Source organism: Amblyomma americanum, chromosome 8 (assembly GCF_052857255.1).
Source record: "Amblyomma americanum isolate KBUSLIRL-KWMA chromosome 8, ASM5285725v1, whole genome shotgun sequence".
NCBI classification, from domain to species: domain Eukaryota; kingdom Metazoa; phylum Arthropoda; class Arachnida; order Ixodida; family Ixodidae; genus Amblyomma; species Amblyomma americanum.
In genome coordinates this window covers 22757162-22782324 of record NC_135504.1, presented here as the reverse complement: position 1 = coordinate 22782324, position 25163 = coordinate 22757162, and the positions used below count along the sequence as shown (strand labels likewise).

Genomic DNA, 25163 nt, shown 5'->3' with positions numbered 1-25163 from the left:
ATATCTGGTCATTGTACCGAATGTGCATAAAGAACAATGAATGGACGAATCTATGAAAAGGAAAAGGGGAACACCTTTAGCCCATAATGGTGTTACCGAGAGGTTTGCGGGGACGAAGTATTTGGTTTAGATTATGGGGATTTACCGTCCCAAAGCGACTCGGGCTATGAAGAACGCCGTATAGTGAAGGGCTCCGGAAATTTCGACCACCTGGGCTTCCTTGACGTGCACTGACATCGCACAGTAGACGGCCCTCTAGAATTTCGCCTCCATCGAAATTCGACCGCCGCGGCCGGGATCGAACCCGCGTCTTTCGGGTCAGCATCCGAGCGCCATAGCCACTGAGCCACCGCGGCGGCGTGGAAAGTATTTGGGATTTAAGAATATTACGAGCACAAAAGCAGAGCTTGCTGCCTCAATTATGCTCCAGTGTAGTGCAATAAATGCAAGACGTGCGCGAATTTGCTGAAGAGCAGATAGACTGAAGTGTGCGGCACTAACTACAGCTGGATTGGGTGAAATTAGTGCAACAGGACTAATCAAGACAGAGACGAGCGGGAGAACAATTTATGTTGAATGAAAAGTGAACAGACCAAGTTTTACCTGCGCCATCAACTGTTGCATATTCATAACACCGGCATGTAAGTAGATAAAGCTCTTGTGGAGGGAGAAGGCGTCATACGTGAGGCAGGAATGCAATATCTTGCGTGGTGCATGGATACCGGACCCTTCCAGAGATCCGAGCTCGCATTTGCAGAGGTGTTCCGAGAACTTAAGTCGGCGTACCTGCAAAGACATGTGCAAAGCATGGATGTCGTGCGCTTGCCACACTACAAACACGAATATTTTTTAAAATGGAGTAAAACGGAAGGAAGCTGTTATCTAGCTCACTCCCTTTCATAAAAGGGAAGAATGCGCTATAGGACAGCTTCCTTCTTTTTTACCCCTTTCTGACAGACTGAGCACTTCCTGTACTGCAGGGAGCAAAAATGGCGTATGCCAATCGAGCTTCGATTCAAGTGCGCTTACCTTCCTATTCCCGGTCTCAAGACGGCAAAAATATCGGTGTAGGGCGCCTTCATCTGCAGCAGCAGCGCAAAGCAGCAATGTAAAGTAGCAGCAACGCGAGGCAGAAGGGGTACATGGATACCAGACCGGGACCAGAGATCCGAGCTAGGGCTTGCCGAGTCGACTGCGTGCTGTCCGTGTCCAAGGGAGACCCTAAGACCGCATATCTGCTAAGATAAAAAGGGAACCTTCGCCAAAGGCAGCCATGGATGTAAACGACTGAACACTGATAACGGAGGGGGCGGAAGAGGCTGCGTTCTTCCCTGCCATCCGTCTGTTAGCAGTGTTCGGTCGTTTCCATCAACATGTATACCAATCAGTCAGACTAAGCCCTCTTCGTGCAACCATGGATATCGTGATCATTCCAAAGGCGTCCGAGGGTCATGCTGTACAATAGCTGTACTGTCGGGTCTTCGAGAAAACTGCAACCTTGACCCTCTTCACTTGGTGTTGATGAGGACTTTGGTGGTCTTTCTTCTGCAGTCAATGCCAGTCTTCTCGTTTCGATAAGGCGTGGTCCTGTTTATTGAAAACGCAGAAAACTGGACGCTGCAATGCAGTGTATTCGAAGTTCCCGACAACACAGCGTTTGTGGCGGGAGGCAGAAGGTGCACGAATGGAACTTGCACGACCCGCAACTGCCACGTCGGGGCACATGTCACTGCGGGTCGAATGCACCAGTGCCGTTGGATCAAGTACGGGAATGCTGGAGTGAGCGCATCTGCAAAGAACAAAAATGGGGATGACAGACACACAAGCCTATTGCAGTTGCACACAATACTCACCGTGGGATCAAAGGGGGCGCTACTGAAGCGTATACGTTGCGGTGATGAAAAAGCTAGGAATAGCGAACTACCGACCATGGCTGCAGCGGAAACACGATGTGCCGCAGACCGCAGGCAGCGTCTCTTCTTCGGAGTTGCTTGACGAGGCTGGAGAGAATTTCCGAGCACCATTACGGCAACAGACCTCATGTTATTCAAGAGCATATCCGCCTCTGGACGTTCGGTGGCGCGACATGGTGGATTGGTCGCAACGCCGTTAGGAATGGGTTTGTGTTCAGTGACACAAACGGCAGCGGGCTCGCATATCTAAATATCTAAACCCTATTGAGGCAGCGAGCAAACCGGGGCATGTTGGGTGTTTCACCTAAGACGTTACACAATTTTTAAAAATAGGCTTTTCGAAGAGCGCTTTTTTCGGCATAGCATTGTCAGCGGTGTAGTATACATCCGAATACAGCGAACATGTGCGAACTCTCAGGCTGGTTAACTAATATTGAAGTTAACTTTTCATCTTACTATTCATCATCATCATCCTCATCAACCTGACTACACTCATTGCGGGGCAAAGGCTTTTCCCAAGTCTCTCCAATTAACCCAGTACTTTGCCAGCTGCGGCCACCGTATCCCCGCAAACTTCTTAATCTCATCTGCCCACCTAACTCTCTAACGGCCCCTGTTACGCTTGCCTTCTCTTGTAACCCACTCCGTTACCCCCAAAGACCAGCGGTTAACTTGCCTTCACAGCACATGCCCTGCCCACGCCCATTTCTTCCTCTTGATTTCGACTGGGATGTCATTGACCCGCGTTTGTTCCTTCACCCACTCTGCCTGCTTCCGGTCTCTTAACGTTACACCTTCATTTTTCCTTCCATAGTTCCCTCCGCTGTCCTTAACTTCAGCTGAGCCCTTGTCGTTAGCCTCCACGTTTCTGCCCCATATAGGTGAGTACTGGTAAGATACATACACTTTTCTCTCGAGTATCATTGATAACCTGCCATTCATGATCTGAGAGAACCTGCCATATACGCTCTACCCCATTCTTATCCGTCTAGTTATTTCCCTCTCATGATCCGGATCAGCTGTCGCTACCTGCCCCAAGTCCTTTACCACTTTCAGCACCTCGCTGCCATTTGTGAACTGCTGTTCCTTATAGACTGTTGAACATTACTTTGGTTTTCTGCATGTTGATTTTAAGGCCTTCTCTCTGCCTGTCTAACTCATTGAACATGATTTGCCGTTCATCTCGTGAGTGACTCAGCAAGGCAATGTCATCAGCGAATCGCTGATTAAGTATTCTCAATTAACGCTTATCCCCAACTGTTCCCAATTCAGGCCTTGGAATACCTCCTGTAAACACGCGGTGAATAGCATTGGCGAGATAGTGTCTCCTTTCGTGACGCCCTTTTTTATTGCAATTTTATTGCTGACTATTACTAATAGACTATTTATTGACAGGCGTGTAGCCCACCGCAAATAACATATATTTCATATCAATCTTTAGAATTTCGAAAACGCAGTTAACCTCGATGCTTTGACCCAACAAATTTCGGCTTTATGCCACCAAAATACATACGCTTTCGAGAAGATTGCAGGCAAAGCAACACCTCCAGTGCGCGTAAGTTGTCGAAATGACCAAAATTTGTCGGGCCACAGCGGTGACGGTGACCGCGTTTTCGAAATTATAAAAACTGATACGGATATTTACCTACAGTGGGCTACATGTCTCTCAATAGTTAAATAGCCTAACAGCAGCAGTTAAAAGGTCAAGTGTTGAATATTAGATAACCCGATTGCTAGTTAGCATGTCGTAGCTGTCTTCTGATGCACCACACCGCTGACAGAGCTATGCCGAAAAAAGCACTCATCTAAATCAAAAAGCCTAATATTGGAAATTGTGTAAAGTCCTAGGTGAAACACCCTGTTTATGCAGTTTCGTCACTGGCTCAATACCTACAGCTGGCCTGCCTATAGTGAGCTAAGCCTAAAGCTTTATGGACGGCGAATTCTAGCCCACCGCGCTTCCTTCACATACCAGAAACTCGATAGCGATGGTCCATGAACCCTCTCCTCTACATGCTGCGGGTTGCTTGCTCATTATTACTCAATGTTCGCGGAAACAGAGCGAGTGAGGCTTAAATTCGCTCTAACAGCCCAGAACAGGTTTCACGGACACGTCACCCTCGCCGCGAGGCTTGGCCTCGCACTCACCTTCGATGCCGACGGCCTGGCTCGGAGGACTCGGCAGTCGTCAGTCGGTCTTCAGTGTAGCGGCTCCTACGAGTCTCCGCTGGACGGTGAAGACGACAACAACCCACTGGCACTAAGTCACGTCTAGATGCACTGCCGCTCGTACGGCGAAAATAAGCTTCTTGGCTAGCAGCAACGAAGAAACGACTAGTCTGACAGTCGCATCTGTGGTCGCATTTTCCAGCGGCGAGTCGGCTGCTTGCGCATGCGCGTTACTGTCGGCTGCAAGACTCTTCCCGGGCGGTCGGCGCTGTCGCACTTATCAGCGATAGAAACCATCCCTCGGTGCAGAGGCCGGGAACAGTGACAGTGCACTTGGCGGCGCCGCTGCTTCCATGGACAGACGTCGCGTAGCAGCGTTTCCTGCGGCCAGACTTTTTTCTTTTTGTTTTCGTTGTCTGCCTCTGGCCCGTCTAGATGAAGTGATACCATGACTGCTTTAGACGCGCAAATTTCGCCATGCATGTGGATTCCATAGCGTGGGCGACGTTTTCCGTGTTCCTTTTATCTCCTGCGCTTTAAACAAGCGGACTGAAAGAAATAGTTTTCGCATCCCTTCATTTTAATGAAAAAACTAATGAGCTCTCACTTCCGCAGAGTACATGAGAGAGAGAGACAATAAACAATTATTTGTACAAAGGAGACCGGAGCGGATTGTGGGTGCACGGGGTCCTCAGTCCAAGACTCAAGTGGCTTCCGCCGACGCTTTGGCGATGGCGACTAGCGCCTCCTGGTCTTCCAGAGTGCCGCTGGCCAGCGTCACCCCCCACTGCTCCAGCGCCGCGTTGTGCGGCTTTAAGTGGTTCGGTTTATCTGAGCATGTCCATGTAATGTGCTTGAATGTGGGAATTTCGCCACACCAAGGACATGTATCTGCGTATAATGTTGGGTGAAGCGGTGTAGGTGATAAAGATTGGGGTGTTTGGATGCGTCTAAGGTGGTAGGAGTCCTCCTGGGAAAGTTTCTTATGTGGCGTGGGGTAGAGACGCCTATTTAGGCGGAGAATCTCTTGGCGGGTTGAAAATAGGGTTGAGAGGGGGTAAAGGGTAGAGTCAGTGTGCCCCGCTCGGTTGGTGTAATCTCGAGCTAGGGCATCTGCCCTAATATTTCCATCGAGACCTGCGTGTCCCGGGACCCAGGCGATGACGTGATCATACTGGAGATGGCCGCCCAGTATGCGGAGAGCCGTGCGCCGGACACGTCCACTCGTATAGGCTCTACAGGCGGCTTGGGAGTCTGTAAAAATTTGCGTGCCGCGGTATTGCGTGTCGCTCATTTCGATGGTGATGGCTATTGCAATAGCTTCTTCGGCCGCCGGATCCTGTGCTGTGAAGGAGGCTCCAAGAAAAGGGGTGTTGGCGTGATTGACAGCAGCGCAAGCATATCTGTGGGGCTGTGCATAGGAAGCCACATCCATATACATAGCCGAGGTGTCTTGGCCGCGTTGCCTACGGAGGCTGCGAAGACGGGCCTGATGGCGCGGGGCCTGTGACTCGTGGTACATATGGCGAGGGATGGGGCCCATGTAAAGGCGTGAGCGGACAGCATTTGGAAGAACTCCGGTCAGGGCCACGGTCCTAGTGGCTTGCCGGTCACCTGTCCTCGAAAGGATGGCCCTACCCGCCGAGGTGGTGAGGATACGTGTCTGTTGGGAGTTCCGAACAGCCTCCTGGATTTCCCCGAACGTGTTGTGAATCCCAAGTGCAAGCAGCCTAGTGGTGTATGTACACATGGGAAGGCCCAGAGATGTTTTAAAGAGGGTTTGGATAAGGATCCTACTCTCGACGGTGCGATCAACATTGTGGTATGGGAGACCATACTGGATTCGACTCATGGCCAGGGCCGTGACGATGCGGATGGTGTCATCCTCGCGCATGCCCTTGCGATGTCCAGCGATGCGTCGTACCTTACGCGCGATATTGAGCACAGACGTGCGTACAGTGGCAATGGTGTGGGTGGGCTTGCCGTCATGCTGGACCCAGAGGCCAAGCACTCGGATGAGTGATTTTTCTTCTATACGGTGGTTGTGAATTTTTAGCATGATTGGGCCGGGGAAACTATAGCGGGGACCATGAATACGGATGATATCCGATTTATCCGGTGCACACTGCATACCGCTGGTCTGAACAAAATGCTCGACCACGCTGATAGCTGTTCGTAAGGCTTGCTCTTTGGCGGCGAGGGACCCTCGAGTTGGCCAGATGGTGATGTCATCCGCACATTCGATGTCTGAGAGTGTAGAGAGCTTGTGGGCGAGAGGGGCACGGCTATATTGAATAATTGTGGCGATAGAACAGCACCTTATGGAGTGCCCTTGTCAGGTGTTTAGAAGGGAGACGATCTAGTAGATCCGATACGTGGCTGTGCGGGCAGTGAGGAAGATGGAGATGTATTGGAAGATGCGAGATCCACAGTGTGTCTGATTTAGACCTTCTAGGATTGCAGAATGAGGAATGTTGTCGAAGTCGCCCATTATGTCAAGTGTTAGAAAAAGAAAGGCATCTTGCGTAGAAAGACCTGGTCGAAAGCCGAGCATAAAAGGGGGAAAGGAATTATGATCTTCAATATTGTTTTGCACGCTGTAGTGAATGAAGCTCCTTCAATGACCATAGGAGACAGTTGTGCATAGTGCATCCATACGGCGGGACACTGTATATGCTCGATTTTTCTGATTTATTCTTCAGCGGCGCTATAGACTGGCTATGCTGTTAGCTCTTCGTGCATTTCTCTCTTTTTCTTGCTTGATTGCTTCTGCTAACATCTGTGCAACGGGTTCACCATTCTTAACGACGATGGGTGGCTCTTTGCGTCTGCTGTCTGCTACGGGTAGCAGACCCCGAGCTTTAAGCCATCGTGCAGAAAAAGAGAAACTGCTGGTGGTTTAGCTCTGGTTAATCCTGGCTACGTTTGTGGTCGAGCGACTGGCGCTTTCACGGCAGGCGTCGCATCTATCACACCTAGCGTTCCGCTGAACGCATCAAAGCGCACTGGCGTTTTATGCAGAACCCACTTTCATGACCTGCGCATGCGATGCAGGCAGACGCTTTCCCACTTGACTGGAGGTCAAGGTCAAAAGTCAAGGTCAAAGGTCAAAGTCGAGATAGTTGATGTAGCAGCCGTTGGTGTCGCTGATGAAGCTGACGTCATGTGTCGAACCTGACTACCACCAGTTATGCCCAAGGTTTGGCCTCTACCTACATTCAAGGTGAAACTTTCGGCCACCGTGACCTCTAGCTACATTAAAGGTGAAACTTGCGACCCCGCTGACGGCTCGAAAAGCTGGCGTAGTGAAGCTTTTGGCTTCAATATATGGGGGCCCATTTTTCGCCAAGGTCGTCTATCGTAAGCCTTCGTTCACTAATTGTGCCGACTGTTTCGATGGCTTTCGTTCCTGTTTCTTCGCCGTTTATTGCGTTTTTCCTTTCACTTCCAAACCTATAGCTTTGGCTGTTTGTGCGCGCTTCTTTGTTTCTTTTATTTACAACACAGGCGTCCATGGCGACGGAGTAGGTGTGCGGCTCCCCGCCTTTCGTGCTCGCCTCGTGTACCGCCTGCCTGCAGAAACCACGTCTTCTTCGGGAACCTTCGTCCTAAGAACTAGCGCGGGAATTCATAACGGACTGCCCAGACTAGAAGCGTTAGCCCGGAGTACGGATCGGGCCCCTAACCTCGCCCTCAGACTGTGCCTCTCGCCCTCACCTCATTTTGTCTTCTCACCCTCGTCCCCACGAATTTTCACACGCCCATCCTACCTAACCCTCACCAAGTGAAATCCTCATTAGGTGAGGGTGAGGACGCCCTCATGAGGGCTCGTCCTCGTGAGGATGCTTCAAAAGAGGAATTTGAACTCGCCGTTTTACCGCGGGACCTCTATCTACACGTTCCTGGTGATCTTAGAAACTTCGATTTATTGCCCTGTGGGGTCGATTGCCCAAATTAAATCGAATTAAACGTCCCGGCTCCCGCCTTTTCTTTCAACTCTGCGCGGTAGGTAGGCGGAGCCATCCAACGCGTGGAGTGCCTTTCAGCCAGTCCCGTGGCGGCTTCGCTTTCGATTTTACGTTGTTTTTTAGGTTTTTGTGAATAAACAGTTTAAGTCACAGGCAATACAGTCGCAAATTAGGCCCACGTGAATAAAAATACATGTGAACTCTTTGATTTACGTATCACTCCGCCGATGGCAGAGCGGCAAGCCGCCACAAGACTTGCTGACGCATTGGTTGGCTCCAATACCTACCGCGTTGAGTTAAAGAAAAAAGGCGGGAGCCGGGACGTTTAGTCTGATTTAATTAAGGCAATCGGCCGCACAGGACAATAATTGGACGTTTCTAAGAATGCCCGGAACGTGTAGATAGAGTTCCCGCGGTAAAAAGACGAGTTCAGATTCCTCTTTAGTGCACCTTTAAGACGGAGCTCAGTCTCCCAGGTTCTTTCTGTGACTTCTTCGGCTCAAGGGAAGGCGGTAAGACTGGCAGCTAATTAACCTCCGATTTTTCGGAAAGGTCCATGGTGGTGGTGAAAAAAATTATGTAATGATAGAGAGAGCGTTGGGGGTCGTGACCCTTACAACCACTTGGTGGGATGCCTAGTCAGGCATCGCATTGGCAGTTGCCGCAGCCCGGGCGCGGAAAGGCTGCTGCAACTCGTCATAACTTGTCAGGATTGCACATGCAACTCCTAATAGTGAGGGACAACAGGCGGAGGCTCGCATCTTAGAAGAATATGTATATTTTTTTATTGAGCGCGCGTTTGAACATATACAAGAGTGACGTCTTCCGTTTAGAACATATACACAGGTAAAAGGAGTAAAAGGTGAAATGCGAAGAAGAAAACTTTCATACAAACACAACCAAGGCACCACTGTACTGTACACTTCTCTGGCGACGCACATGGTCGGGTAAAAAAAAAATATTTTTGTACAAAATGCGGAAGACATCCAAGGCACAGAACACTGAGCTTGATCTGTTCCCATGGCGATGTAGAACAATCGGAAAGATAATGCGTGAAAAATCTGAAAATACTTCGAAACGAATTGTATCAAATTTATGTCGTGGGTAAACATTTTCGAGGTAAGTGAAGCGCTAAGAATTCGGATTTGATTACAGGTGCATGTTAATGAAATTAAGGTCGACTATACAGCGCCTCTCCTACAAACTTCTGCTTCTCTAATGACATTTACTTTCCGGTGGAAACCAAAACATAAAGAAAATCCCGAAAAAAAGTGACGATAGGAAAACAGCAGGCCACGACCACTCAAAACCGCACTAACATCCTCGCATAACGACAGCGAACAAAAAAAAAAACAAGACATTAAAATAGTTTCACTTGAAGGTTTAGGGGGAGGTGGACTGAAAATTCAGAAAAGGTCGAAAGCGACGATGCCTTCATATGATACACATGTACATGACCATAAATGCCGGTATTTTCAGAGCGAACTCTCTCATAACAGCGACTCTTTGCAACTATAGAAGCAGGATTTTATTTTGCCAACAGGAGTCCCTTACGCACTCGCCAACAAGTACGCTAACGTCATTTTCTATTCTCGCTGGGAGGAGCCACGTATTTCAATGATATAAGCTAACGTGTGCGCGAATGTATCAGGATTTGGTGCGAAACTAAAGCCGAACAAATTCGTAAAATGCAGGCGCTTGAAGACGCCATCTTTCCGACAGATTTTCGGACGAATTCGCGGCCAACTTATCCACGCTCTATGTCCCTAGTTAGGGCACGAATTCGCGTACCTAACCATACACCTAAGCAGTCGCTTGTGGTACGCTAGTATTAACGCGCGGGCAACTAATATGCGGAATTAGATACTGGTTTATAAATTTAAATGCAACACAATAGCCAGGTTATGCCTAAACGATGCCATTAAGCATTCGATGCTGCTTACATTCTTTTTTTCTCACTAATTCCGCGCAGCATTATGAACGTTACAGCCGGCGTCGGTTAATCTAAATTTCCACAGCAGTACATACAGGGTATTGGTCAGTGCTTCGACTGGGTCATACTATTGGCTATTGCGATTGGACCACAGTCGGATGATGGCCAATTGCAAGCCATGGTTACAACTGCGTGAATCCGCTTCTTCACTGGCTGGCTACGCACTGTCTTGGTCACAGACGGCTCAAGTGAGTGTCATCACAGACATGGCACAGCAAACTCTCAACTCGAGCCGTTGTTGTCAAGTGGTTTACAATAGCGTTCACGCGTTTCACTTAATGACGTGTCTAGATGCGTCTATCACGACTTGCCCCTCGCTTGATTTATCATTTTTCACGGCATTCTGTTAATCGACACTGTCCGAGCTCTCCACGACTCGTGGTCCCTTCCAGGCCCTGCACGGTTTTCGGTGAAAGAAAACCAACAACGCAGCGGTGATGCAACATGATTCACACGAATGACGCGACCAGAGACGCTCTCTAGGTTGTTTTTGTTCACCGAAAACCGTGGTTTTGGGCAGAATTGAGTGTTGACAGAATAGTAAGTTCCGGCGTTGTCATATAGGCCAGTGTAAAACAACTACGTGGCTAAAAACTAGCTCTGACTAAAACTCAGCTGCTTACAACTATAACCCAGGGACTCATGTAAAGACCGACGCTGCACACAGTATTACGCTGGAAGAATAAAAAAAATTAAGTGCAATGAAGTCGCGCCTTGTTGCTGCATTACCGCTGCGTTGTTTCAGGTCAAACTAAGCATCGCGTCGGTCTTTACTTCAATGAAAAACTAAGTAGCACTCGAACAAAAAAGGACAAAGAATGGAATGTTACGAGATGCCACAGAAATTCAAATGCTAGCTTGACTTTGCATTCAGTGGTTGTAACAGAGCGGAAAGCTTTTGTCTGTTTGTATATAAGAAAAATGATCCTAAATTGACCCTTAATCGTTGATTCCGTGTCGGAGAGATAAAACTGCGCTGTCCACTCCTTGGGGATCACATTTGGAGGGTTAAGGTGATCAGAAGGCATTTGTTTAGCCATGCCAGCTTATTTAACCAATATCGCTGACGGAATGAGTGACAATGGATAAAGTTTAGAAAAACAGAGTTTATATATAAAAAATGAAAGCATCGACTTTGAGTGCAGTATTTGTGACAATCACGAATGTGAAACGATAAAGTAACAATTTTACGGCAAATCAGGAAGTTGTAACTTTCGCACGCACTGTCCTGCTCATAAAAATGGTGGCAAGTGGTAAAAAATGCGTTAAAAGTCTTTAAAAAATGTTATATCCATGCTTATTGATACATGCGATCCGGTTGAACCATGTAGCGCCTCACGTAAGTTTAGTTGAACACTACTACGGGGGCAAGTTGTCATTTCCTTTTTCAGTAATACCGCACTGTTGGGCAAGTTGAGGTTCACCTCCGGCAGCGGCTAATTCGCCCTTGCCTTTGAAACGCGCCGAGCCTTTGAAGAGACGATGAGGAGATGCATGAATTATGAGTGTGTGTGTGTTTAGTATGGTGACTTTCCTGTTGTGAGCGACCATGAGCATAAGGAAGTTGTTAGGTGCATGCTCGTCGGGCGCCGGTACCCATAATCGTTTAAGTGGTGTCAGTATAGCGTGAAAAGAAAAAAAAAACATCTCTCGGGTGATGAGCGGCGTCTGATGTCGGCCGGCCGCAATGAATCTCCTGGTTAACAGTGAACGCGACGCGCTCCTGTGTCGTGAATCTCGGCTATTATGTTCAAGAGAGGAGTTGTGGCATCCCAACCTGCACTTTGGAAAAACCTGGTGGTCTCGCAGCTTATCACCCTGCTCCTATGCGGTTGCTGATTGACGACTTGTGTGGACTCATCTGCGACTAAACGACAGCTTCTGCGGACGACCATCCCCATCGAACTCTGATGTGGTCATTCACAAGACACTTTGACCCCTGAGTCCATTGTTTGATTAATAGGCGAAATAACTGGCTTCTTTCCTCGATAGGAACTTCGCTTAGAATGTGCCATCCACGGAAGGAAAGACAGCCTTGAATACAGCCAGCGCAAAAAACTCAATCACCGGACTTAAATTAGCTATATCCAAATTACCAAGACTTCAGGAAAGCTGCTCATCTTTCTAGAGCAAGCATACTATGTACTAGACGTTTCTGCATGCCAACTCATGTTGCAAATTTGATTGGCGGGCTGGTCTGTAACTACGAACTTTTTGCTGACCGTGGGCATCAAGAATGGTGCAGTGGAAACAGCGCTGCTTAATTGCGTAAATAAAAAAACGTTGTTTCAGACAGCACCATTATCTTTGTCCTGGTATATTACGTGTCCTCGGAAAAGTTCCATGTCACTGAAAGCCTACTTCAGTTGCTTCGTGAGTTTCACTGTATCTTGCATGCCAGCGACAGCCTAACATGAAAGCTGGGGCAGGATTTGAATTGCCATAGTTCTACTTTAGTCATACTTTCGCATAACTGCGGTTAGCACCCTGCAGAAGTTAAGGCTTTCCTTGCTGGCTATCATGAACTTCCCCATGCGCAAGTTATTCGATCGCACATCTGGCACGCTGTCGCAAGCTTTTAACTTGTTGGAACAGTACTGTCAGGGGCACTGACGTTGCAGCACAGTTTGGAGTCACAGGCAACTACCCAAAAGCGAATGGACGCGGCACCAACGACATCTGTATCAAGCGAACACAGCGTCTCTCCAGATGTTACCACAGAGGGCATCTACGATGAATGTCCACCATCTTCGCCCTGTGCAAAATTTAGTTTTCCAGGAACTTCGCCTAAGGTGTAGATTTCGTGCCTGTCCTACAATGACACAGCGCTGTGTAGCGTTCCAGTATATAGAACATGCACGCTGAAGTGCAAAGCTCGTGCTTGTGGCCTTTAACAAGTCACTGGAGGTCAATCTTCTGTGTCTTGGTGACCATACATCTATGAGGGTCAGACATCGCGACCCGCAAGGGGCACAGTCTAAGAGTGCCGCAGGAACCGGTAACGCTGTTGTCTTGTCCCCGTGACATCGATGTCCCCTATGCGTCGGAGGTCATCAGGGGTGCTTGTGAAGTCGTTGCCTGGGCCGTCCGTAGAAGCCGTCGCTGCATGGATCAGGCGATGTCGGTGACTCAGTGGTGGTAGGCGACCGCGTGGTGATGCTGCTGTCCGTGCTGGTTGTGACCCAGGCCTACGCCCTTCTCAAGCACGACGCCGAACACGACCCGTCCGTTGAGGTTCACCTGCGGACAAGGCAAGGCGAACGTCAAGCAACGGGCTTTCGTCTTGCGTTTCGAAAAAAGGTACACTCAATCGAAAAGACTAATTGGACGAGTTGGCAGCCATCTATCAGCCTCAAAGTGTCCAATACGGTGAAGTGCTGTTTTGGGCGCATCCTCATGGAGTGTCGAAACGTTCTGTCAATGCATGAGAGCATACGGTTTGCTTCCTTTCTACATCTTTTTTTGTTCCCGTCTAGGTCATTTCGGTGCTGTTTAACTGTGCACTGTGGCATGTTGTCTGAACCGAAATTTGGGCCATATACTTGGCGGACAAGGCAACCCGCAATTGTCCGGATAAGGAGGCCCTACGATGGGAAACGTTGGTAACATGTAATTGGGTAACTGCACTGTCGTGGATAAACAAACAGCAACGGTGTTCTACTGTCTAGCTCGAGATCGTCGCTTACATCACATGCCACGGAGGCCTTCATTTCGGTGAAGGCGAGCTGGAAAATCTCGCCCTTGTGCGCAGAGATTCTGGTGCACCTAAAAAAAATTCCCACTGCCAGAATCAAAGCGGAGTTCTCCACTGTACTACAGGCCTCATCGATGGGTTTCAGCTTTAGCATATGAAAACAAAAATTAGGTATTCGAAAGGGATGCCATGCGTTTAAAACGTTAAGGGTGAAAAACAGTGCAAACTAGGCGGAACACACAAGAGAGAGTTCGCGCTATTTTTCACCAATAATATTTACCATCTAGCCCAAACTTCTGCTCTGCTACATTGAACACGTTCCCAAAGGTGACATCTCGTCTCGCTTCTCATCTTTGGCCAGTACTGCAGTAATAAGTTGCCCACGTCAGGCTTTCGTTGTTTTTGCTTCCGTCCTTTCAGTTGCAAATACCGTAGGTTCACATCAAATTTGTAATTGAAATGGGCGTCAGTTCTAAACAAACTCGTTTGAAATGCTTCAAAAACTGTTATGCTCTCAGTCTATTTAGCCTTGATCCATAGCTAGTATTATTACGGGAGAGAAAATATACGATCTACAACGGCGACAAGCAGTGAGTGACACAGGCTCGGGCTTGCCGCTGTGGTGAGGTCGTTGTTTCCGCTAAGCCTGGAGTCTGACGTCCATCACAAGCTTTGCCCGCAACAGTAACGCGTAACTATTCCACAAGGCTAGACTGCAACTAACGTACCAGAAGAAATGTGACAGCAATATCTGCCGTTTGTTTCCAGTATTCCTAAAGTAAGCCGTTGGGTCTAATAGGATGTAACTTAAACACGGCGTCCCTCATAGTCTGAGTCGCTTTTGGACGTTAAACCTTACATGCCAAACTTAAACACGACTACTGAGGATGCGTTTTTCAAGTCGTCATAGCAAGGAAACATAGAGTTATATATCACAGCGCCATCCGCTATCCACTGCCGTGTACCGCTCCTGCAAGGCGCCCCTGCGCGTGCGCAGAACGCCATGAGGGCGCCAGATGGCGCCACGTTACCGTCAGTAAGGCGTAGTCACGTGACTGCCACGTCGCGACCAATCAACGCGTACGCAGTGGTGGCCCGCGGAAGCGGATCGCGCTGTGCTATAACTCTAAATAGCTCGTAAAAGAAGCTTAGGACCCTTATAAAAATGATCTATAGACAGTCTATAGACTTCGTGTAGACTCTATTGCCTTCCTATAGATATTTCTTTTTGTCTATTCATAGTCTATAGACTACCAATAGACAAAAGTCTACTAAAAGTGTATGGCGATAAATCTATAGACTGTCTATAGGATTTGTATTGCCTATAGACTGTTCTCTAGGTCTTTTCTATACCGAGTCTGTAAATTTTATAGACAGAAGTCTATGGATAGTCTATAGACTGTCTAAACAAATTTTTGCGTGGGGAGATTGTTCTGTGGTTCTGCTCCCGGCGGCAAAGGCACCGTCCTTGTGCCCTGTCCTCTTGCACAGTGGTGACGTAATGGGGCTCTCACCTTGGGCTTTGGCAGGAAGGGCAGGAAGAGGTTCTTGATGACGCCCATGGGGCTGACGCCGTAGTCATGGTGCCCGCCGCCGCCGTGGTCTCCGCCTCCGATGGTGAAGGTGATGCCCTTTCCGTGGCCACCGCCACCACCGTGGCTGCTGCCGTGGCTGCTCCCGTACGAGTCGCCAGCGTGGATCTCGAACCCGCTCCGGTCCTGGGTGGCGAGGAAGGGGTCAAGGCGAGGCGGCAACACGCGGGACAATTAAGCGCGAATCACCCGCGAATCAGCTTTGTAGTTAGCTCGCTGGCGTCCGTCGTGCTGACGTCAGCCATGCAATCGCTAAGTATCCGCGGCTTTGAGCAAAAAAAATATTGATGTAGTGGCATAAAAATTGTTGAGCGTATTGAAAAATGCTTTCTCACATTTTTTCCTCTAAATATTTTCGCATTTTTTGTATTTGGTACTTTCTAAATTGCCTTTGATGACGTCACACCAGTAACGCCACTTTTTTCGGCGATGCCGGGTTTTCGTGTCGACGAACCGTCTAAAGCTTTCGCGTTAACAAGTAGGTCTGGTTGTCTATAAGCTGTGCTTTTAGTCCCAAAATTTTAGTCCCTATTAGGTCTATAAGCTACGCTAAAATTTTAGTCCCTTTGTTTTTAGTTCCTATTAGGTCTAGAAGACAAGCTAAAATTTCAGTCCTTACGTTTTTAGTCCCTATTAGGTCATCAGTTATACTAAAATTTCAGTCCCTACGCTTTTAGTCTCTATTAGGTCTATCAGTTATGCTAAAATTTCAGTCTCTGTGCTTTTAGTTCCTATTAAGTCTATCAGTTATGCTAAAATTTCAATCTCTGTGCTTTTAGTTCCTATTAAGTCTATCAGCTATGCTAATATTTCAATCTCTGTGTTTTTAGTCCGTATTATGTCTATCATCTAAGCTATAACTTTAGTCCCTGCTCTCTAAACGCAAATACGCCTATATGGGACTAAAAAGAGAGAGTACAGTGTCCTCGAGGGCACTGGAGAGGGTGCGCTGGAGGACAGCTTACTCCCTTTTTACGCCTTTCTGTTTAGACTGATGTATGTCCCTCCATGTCTGCTCACCTTGTTGGGGAATGCCGACTCCGAGGACGGGTGCAGCAACCCCCGCTGCGAGTCGACGGCGTCGTTGTAGCGAGACGGAGATCCGTACCTCGAGTGGTGGTGCGACACCGGCGGTGGCGGGGGCGGAGGAGGAGGAGGTGGGTTGAAGGGCGACGAAGACTGGCCGACGGGCGCGTACATGTCGTGGTTCTGCGAGGCACTATAGCCGCCCACCGACATGAATCCCGGCGCCGGTGGCTCAGGCTCCGGTGGTGGCGGAGGAGCCGGGTTGGCCTGCGTCCAGGGGTGGAATTAAGGACCATCCGTCGTTGGAAAGGCTCTCTCGCGAGATCATGGATCCAAAGTATCTCTGTACATGCAATGGGCAAAGCCTATCGCTAGCCGACACAAGAACTTGCGCCGACTTTGCGTCGAGCCTCATGCAAGTCGAAAGCTTGTGGAAGTGTCACCAAAGACGTGTGTTTGGAGCGACACGGCTGCATCAGATTCGACAAAAATCTTTCTCTCGCATTCAAGTGCATGGTGCATCAGGCAAGACGTATCCTTCTTCACGGCCGTCTTATTCGTCCCGTTTTCCACTAAGAATCTATTTCACTCTGTCTGCGTATACTGAATCTGTATCGTATGAAGCCGTGCTTGAGCGGCAATGGCAGTTGAGGCTACACGTTTTGGATCCTTTTCAATATCACTTAAGAAGGAAACATGGCTTCGGAACAGCCACCCTGCACGCAGGCATAATGTGGATGTCAGCTGGCGTCATCCTCGCGAAAATATCTAATTAGTCATCTCTCGCATGCTGCCTGTCCAGACAAGATACGTATACGTAGAAGGCCTGGTGTTGTCTCGCTCCGAACTACCATTCAACACGATGTCCCTCACACCTGGGATAGTTAGACAAACATATTTTCGAGCACTTCTATGGTCACGGTAAGTGGCGCACATCATTTGTGTCCTGGAACCCAAGCCGCTGGAGGCTTAGGTTTCTTCATTTGTTTATTTTTCTATTTTATTTGTACAGAAGGAGGCGAAGCCCGTGGTGATAGACTGAGCGATGACCATTACGATATACCCGCGGCTCAGACATGGATTGGTTGAAAGGGTCTCTCCCTCTCTGTCACTCTATATAGTCTATGGCTATCACGCTCGCAACACCGTAACTCCTCACCCATGCCGTGCACTCTACTCTAAAGTAACCTAGTCAGAAGACGTAGCTTTCTGCTCCGACCGACAGTCTGCGCAAATGACGTACCTGGAATCCCGGCGGCGGCGGAGGTGCCTGGAACGGGTTCGGGTTGCTGCCGTTCCTGCGGCTGAGCACCTGCGGCGCCGGGAGCAGGTACTGCTGCCTCGGGGGCAGCGCCGCCTCGTGGTGGTGGTGCGGGTGGTGGTGCGACGGCAGCGAATGGTAGTCGTCGCGCGGCCGTATGGGCAGCCGCAGCGGCACCGGGGGCGGTGGAGGCGGTGGCGGAGCATGCTGCATCGGAGCGGCGATCACCTCATGGCTCACCGGGACGCCCACGGGGTGGTAGCGGGTGGCCTGGGGACGCGCATAGTTTATTAACCGACACTCATCGTTAGGGCTTCCTGTTTCATGCTTCTTTGTCATGGGCTCAAAAGAATAAAAATGGAAAAGAAGTGCAGCAGGTGGTTGTGCAATCCCTCCTCATTGATGTCCCCCAGTAACAGCGCTCGTCAAGTTCTCTTCAAGTGTCCTGTTTCCAAACAATACAGATGATCTGCCCCATACAGCTTGTATAGCTAGCTTTTATAGTCACTCTGTTGGGTCCTTTGTCGGGCAAATGCGGCCTTTTTCTGGGTGATCTGCGATTATCCCTGTTTTACGCCAGCTGCGGCTGTAAACCATGCTCCAGAAAACTTCCCAAAAAGTCCATTCGAGCTGAGCCTCTAGAGCTTTCAAATAAACGCTTCCCCTGCCCTGATATGCATCCTGTAGCTCTAAAAAAACCCTCGATAGATCTAAGAGGCCTTGTTTGATAGGCAGTGATAAATTCATGCCACATAAATACAATGGCAGCTTCCGGCAGTAACTCACTGCTTCTCGGAGGCTGGGAACAACGTCAGCAGAGTAACAGCGCAAACATAGTGGCACAAGTAAGGTGCGAATGCTAAGGACACGTCTTGTGAGGCGGATTTGAGTGTACCTAGAAACCTTGCACTGAGCGTACGCGTGTATGATCTTAAGGCCACAATTTTACTGTATACCTGATAAAGGCATTGAAGTATTTTCTCAGAAACTGCAACATGGCAACACCTTGATTCTGACAATTTTGTCGTCAGTGATGGCTCAAAGGGGAAGCTAGGGGTGGCCGGGGCTGGCACAAAATCTGCCAGCAGACTCCCTCAGTCCCTGAATAGACGATTTAGGGCGCGATAAGGGCCCTGAACGTCTTAATTCGCGCATTAAATCTATCTTTATCAGGAGCAATGACATGAAAGAATCACTCCGGTGTAAACTACTTACATGCCAACTGATTGATTGATTGATTGACTGATTGAAGGCTTAATACATATGGTTCTGACGTGCCAAATAACAGCTTCCGATACATATACTGTTTTTCCACCCGGGTGTACAGAGCTGTGAGCCCACCTTGGACAGGTGCTCGAGGTGGTGCTGCTGGTGCTTGTCCGCGGTGGGCATGGGCGCGAACACGACGAACTGCGGCGAGCGGCCGAAGCCGTTCTTGGAGGCGTTCAGGATGTGGTTCAGCATCTCGGCGAACTCGGGCGAGTGCGGGTTCAGCGTCGACGTGGGCGGCTCGCTCGACGGCGCCTGGCTCGACGGCGAGGTGCGCGGCCGCCGCGTCGTGGTCGTCGTCGTAGAGGTCGTCGTCGAGGTCGTCGTGCTCGTCGTCGTGGGCTTCCTCGTGGTCGTGCTCCGCTTGGAAGTGCTCGGCGGCGTGCTCTGGGTGCTCGGAGCCGCGCTCGAGGACGGCAAGCTGCGGACACGCAAGAGGCAGGGCGTCGTTCTCTTTCAGTTCATTCGACAGCTCTTTGCTTTCACCACTGACATGGCGGAAAATGAATAAATGAGATATGCAAAATTCAGAGGGACGCCTAATCTCATTATGTGTTGGCAATGCAATGAAACTGGCAGCGATGTCTTTACTGGAAATGGCGACACTTCCGAATTGACGGCGTCACTTCCCATCTGGTGACGTCACTTGCATCCATCCAATGAGCTAATTTTACGATCGACGGCGCATTTTGTCACCATCGGACTTGTAATGCTTTCGCATTAATACAGGAGGCAGGCACGCATTTAAGCCTCGTGTTTCTGTTTACAAAGATGGCGGCTAAAAGAACGTCTTGGTGTCAACAGACGTGCGGGCAAGCAGTTCAAGCTCGCCTAAAGCTGATCCCTTGGAAACAAATCCGAAGACTGGAGCGAGAAAGGAACACAACACTAGCGCGCCTGTTGCGTCCTGAGTTGGTCGTCGACTGTGGTGCCTTGTGGGACAGGGTCGTTGAAAAGAAATTCGAAATAAAGAAGAGCGGCTAGCGTCAAAATTTTTCCAGCCGTATGCCTGTCGGCCGTTTGGTATGCGCATAAATTCGCGACGAAATGTTTCGAGGCCACGAAAGTTGCTGCTATATGCCGCACAGAACAGCTAGTATTGCACACTGAGTGCTTCATTTTCATAGATGGTGACAATAAGTTCCGCCGTTATCCTTCGGGAGGCCTTGGGAGACAAGCTTTGAGTGTAGGAAGGGACCCACTATAAGGATGAATAGAAAGAAGCCGTATTTGAGGCTACGGAAGGCATAGCAGAATATGCCTTCTGTGGCCTCTTGCTAAACAAATCTTAACGAGCCCCTCAACCCCCCACCTTTTCTGGTTTAACGGGTGGACAGCAAGGCCTGCAGGACCTCGGAGCTCTTCACAAGGACTGGGCCTGTTGAACTTTCTAAAAGTATATATTACAACGAACCCTACACAATCATTCTCATTGCCCTGAAGCAATGAAATGGTGCTCTGAAACGAAACTATGGTCGGATACAACTCAAGAAAGAAAGGGCAGATGCCCCGCAAACAAGACCCTTCAGCCAATGGCGTCGCCCGATTTTCTTGACGCCGCGGTTAATTCGATTGGTTGGTTATTCCTCATTCATCTACCTCCCCTGCGATTTCACGCCAGGTGGTCCAACAGGGGATCGGTCGACGCCATTGGCTGGAGGGGCTCCTTTGAGAGGCATTTGCCGCTTCGTTCTTGAGTTGTATCCGACTGCAATTTGTGGCACGTGCAGGGACACTTTATTTTTCGTTCTTTTTATCGTCCCACAGTAATTTCTGTAATATCGTGCGCCTAATCCACGCCAAGAACGGCTGCACGTCTGGCATACGTGTGTACACTGTATGCACTACCTGTGCGTGGTGGTGGTGACCCTGTCGCGTCCCTTGGCGTCCTTGTCGCCGAGCACGAAGTGGACCACGTACACGGGCTTGTCCCCGTCGGCGCCAACGGTGGTGGCCTCGACGATGGCGCCCGGCTTGGGCTGCACCGGCAACACGGGCAGCGAGTTGGCCGCGTAGTCGGCCGAGGACTCGATGCTGCTGCTGCCGTCCCCGCTGCTGTCCGGCTGCTCGGGAGGGGCCGAGGGCGGAGGCACCGCCTGCGCCGGCTTAGGGTACGACACCGACGGGGTCTCGTCGAGTCGGTCGTCGTACGACGACCGGTCCTGCAGGCGTAGGTGTACACGCGCAGGTGAATGCGCGATTCATATGGGTGCAATTCAGCGAGACTTCTTGCTGGACTTGTCAGTAGTTTGGTTTATGGTTTATGGGGGGTTAACGTCCCAAAGCTGCTCAGGCTATGAGGGCCGCCGTATGTGAAGGGCTCCGGAGATTTCAACCACCTGGGGTTCTTTAACGTTCACTGACCCAGCACGACACACACGGGCCTCTGGAATTTCGCCTCCATCAAAATTCGACCGCCGCGGCCGGGATCGAGCCCGCGTCTTTCAGGACAGCAGCCGAGCACGATATCCACTCAGCCACCGCGGCGGCGCCTTGTTAGTAGTGATTTACTGGGAACCTGAATTACGAACTTCGCAGCGGCGGTAATACCGGGTGTTTCAGGGAATACTTTAATTTTCAAAAGTACGATTTTTGAGTAGTAGTAGTAGTAGTAGTACTAGTAGTAAGTATTTTTATTAATACAATAATAAAAAGTAAGGAAAATATTTTTGCTAGCCCCGGCATCTGCCATCGATACTGAAGCACCTGAGCTGGGGCAGCGGAAATAAAGGACAGCAGGCAGAATGGAGAGATGAAATGAAAGAGGTGAGGGGGGACAGGGAGAGAGGATAGGGGGAGAAGTAATATGTACAAACTATTGACACAATAAGGAGTGTGTACATTGCGATTTTTGAGTAAAAACGTGGCTTTCGCGGCTTGATATTGCAGGGGTTGTCGGACACTAGAAAACCGTTGAATCATCTTAACTAGTAACCTGGTTAACTAATTTCCAATAGTTAACTTTTTAACTGTTAGAGTTAGGCGCCTGGTTGCAATTAGAGATTTGTAGTCGGTTGTTAATAACCGCCATACCAGTTTTTAGAATTTCGAAAACGCGATTACCCTCGACGCTCTGGCTCGAAAAAATTTAGCTAGTTGGACTTATTACGTGCACTGGAGGGGTTGCTTTGCCAGCATACACTTCGAATGGGCGTTTACTGTGACACGAAGCAACATTCACCGCTCATCAGCAACAGCGCCGTTCTTCAATTGACCCCTGTACTCTAACCACGACTACGCCTATAAGGGAGTAAAATGAGAGTAAGCTGTGTTCTAGCGCACACCCTTTCCCATCACTCCAAACGGAAAGGAGTAGAAAATGGAGTAAACCATCCTTTAGCACTCACCCTTTTACAAATGTGCGCTAGAGGAGAGTTTGCTCCCTATTTACTCCTTTGTGTTTGGACTGTTGAATTTATGTCACTTTTTCTAATTCCTTCTTTCCACGTGGAGCCGCAGACTGGAACGGCCTTCCAAACAACGTTGCGATCCTCACTTGCCCAAGCCCTTTCGCTGAAAATGTAAAAAAAAACTTCCCTGTTATTTTGAATTTGTGCTTTTCATTCTTGCCACCCCTTATGTAACGCCACTTTTTTGGGGCCCTTAAGGTAATAAAATGAAATGAAATGGAATACAACAGTGATGAGAACGGAAGAAGCCAGGCTTGCTGATTTCTGTTGTAGTCAATTTTGATCTAATAGTTGTACTCTGTTTACTCTGTTCTGCTATAGGCTTTGGCCTATATAGCTCAGCTCACAAGATCCACTCTGTGAGCCTTATTCTCTGGTGGGGAGGGGGGGGGGGGCTGTTATTGTGGCATATTTCTATACAATAGGGTGAAAACCATCGCTCCTACTATTGTTCACTGGGACAGATCGCCAGTTCCTGTGTTTTTATATAGAAAGCAAAGCTGCGCTCGCTTCCTCGGAGCGAGCCGATCCGCGATGCTCCGATCGCTTTGCTCCCGTTCCTTCCAAAAAGGCTCGCAGGGTGTTCGCCGGAAGAAGTGCAGCGAAGCGTGCACGTCACTTCCGGGTAATCCGACGCCGCGTCCGCCCGCTTTTAGTGCTTTATGAAGCGTCGCCGCGCCGCATGGCATCTGCATTGCTTTTTTTGCGCGCGGTAACTGCGAGCGCTGCTGTTGTGTGTAGTGTTTACTTTCGGCGATGGAATCCGGTCGAGAACCGCACGGAGAGTGCCTAGCACTCTCGAGGCGTGCAGGCTGGGTTCACTCGAGAGCCTCTGCGACTTGTTTAAAGCGGAGTGGAAAAACCGGAAGTGGGACGACTCCACCGGAACTGGTCGGGCACGATGAATGCGACTGCCGCGCCGTGCTCTGCATCTAGGACTCGGGGAAGGCTGTGATTCGCTAGTAATTAATTCGTACCTGTGGACATCGTGTAGGCCATCTACCGTTTGCACGCGTATATCTGCCGTGCTCGAGCTTTTGTGCTTGCTTTCAAAGGGCTCAACGTGGAACCATGCAATGGCGAAGAAAAAATATGACGGAACAGTCCTCGTTTCGTGCTTTGTGTCGCTGTGAGCATCCCGAAAGTAAATATTGTCCCGGTGGTGATGAGAATATAAAGGATGTCCTTTATTTGGGATCCTGGGGACACCAACTTCCCCGACGTTGTCAGTTTTGTTGAACTCCCGATCGACCTGTGCAACACTCTAGCACGCATTCATCCACGCCAGAATACAGAGGCAGCTCTCGGAGTGGTGGCAGGTAAATGCTGGTGGTACACTTTGCATAACACGTCGACAAAGGAAAGATGAAGGCCGCAGGTGAAGAAGGACGGGAATAGGTTCTTGTAAAAGACGTTGTTCATCAGATAATTTTCCATAGCACACATTAATGCGCTCGCGTCCAGCAGAATTGATAATAAGGGCTCAGGTACTGTGGCTAACACAATTTCTACAATATGAGCAAGTCGAATAAAATGTATCCCATGGGCCACTCCCCCCGTCCCCCTTCTGTCTGCCCCTATTTAATCCACTAATGCATTGAGGGTGAGGCACAAGAAAGCCGCCTCCAGTGGGAAGTGTGGTGAAATGCCTGTGCGGTGCACGGTGTACTCACGTGAATTCGGATGGGCGACTCTGCCTTGTCCAGGGCGGAGGCCATGACTGTATCGGCGCTCACTGCCCACGCCACAACGCCTGCGAAGGATCAAGAATAAAAGAGAGAGAGAGAGAAAACATTCGTGAATTTCTGTTCTCGGCCTGCTGAAAACAAGCTGATCACAGTACAGTGCGACCACTAACTTTTGTCGAAACATCCGCATGAAGCTTCGCATCAAAATGGAACTGCAGCACATAAGACAACCGGTGAAAGAGGGATCCACTTAACCGGAACGTTCCGGCTAAGTAGAACAACCGAAACGATGTTCCGCTTAACGATGTTCCACTTAACCGGAACGATGTTCCGGTTGGTTCCCCTGAGAGAGAGAGGGGGGGGGGAATGTGGTCTTTGAAGGAAAAGTAAAGGTGCCACACCGCAGGTGCGTTAGGCGGGGCCTTGAGAGACGAGGATTAGAAGAGGAGCGAAAGACCCGAGAGTTGGGTGGATACCCTGCACTGTGGGGTGGGGCGGATGGGATGTACAGTGGAAAGAGAGAGTAAGTAATCATGAAGAACATCTGTCAAGAAGAATACGTGTGCGACAAAGTCACAATCTGTCTCGTGCTTAGCGGAGCAATGCCAGACAGGCATTTGATGTGGCCACCCACCGAGCATTCGTTGCACTTGCTAAAGCAGAATATTGGCACTCGAGGCATGACTTCCCGTCGGATATGTTTCGCAGCTTTGATGTGTCGTGAGAGAGAAAGGTTAAGGTTGTTGTTGGTTAGTGGGATTAGCATTTTGTTCGTGGCTTTAAGTATTAACTGAACACAATAGTCTGTCGCGCAGTTTTGTGATCTAGACGAGCAAACAAGCCCCCAAATGAGTCAATCTGGTTGCCATTTGAAGTGCAGTGTGCGTGGTCCTGTAAAGACGAGATTAGGAATGCCCCGGAAATTCGTTCTATTTTGCTGCTTTAGGCCCCACATTGCTAACTATTCAATCCGGCAATCCGATTCAGAAGTATTCTATTTATTAATCTTAATTTGCGCTTTACTTGCATCGGCCGAAGGACACTGCGTAAGAGACAGGAATAGCACAGAGGTTACAGTCACTCATGCAATAACACATAGATTACAAACAGCAGACAAATGGAACAGAACATGGGAACAGGAACTGGGAAAAGGAACAGGAAAGAACACAGAATGCAAACG

The 25163-nt window shown here is 49.3% G+C and overlaps 1 protein-coding gene across 2 annotated transcripts in view; it reads right to left on the bottom strand.

The window, feature by feature from the left end:
- Positions 1-8811: 8811 nt before the first annotated feature.
- The window catches only part of LOC144101099 (uncharacterized), a 147818-nt gene continuing 131466 nt past the window's right edge, over positions 8812-25163 (bottom strand). Inside the window, exons 3-9 of one of the 2 annotated variants that reach the window (XM_077634114.1) lie at positions 23969-24048; positions 20734-21047; positions 18958-19306; positions 17599-17886; positions 16350-16622; positions 15252-15455; positions 8812-13283 (exon numbers count right to left, since the gene is read on the bottom strand). In XM_077634114.1, coding sequence (XP_077490240.1) covers positions 13173-13283; positions 15252-15455; positions 16350-16622; positions 17599-17886; positions 18958-19306; positions 20734-21047; positions 23969-24048 — 1619 coding nt within the window. In that variant the 3' untranslated portion in view covers positions 8812-13172. The remainder of the gene's footprint in view (positions 13284-15251; positions 15456-16349; positions 16623-17598; positions 17887-18957; positions 19307-20733; positions 21048-23968; positions 24049-25163) is intronic. The other variant, XM_077634113.1, reaches the window with a different exon arrangement.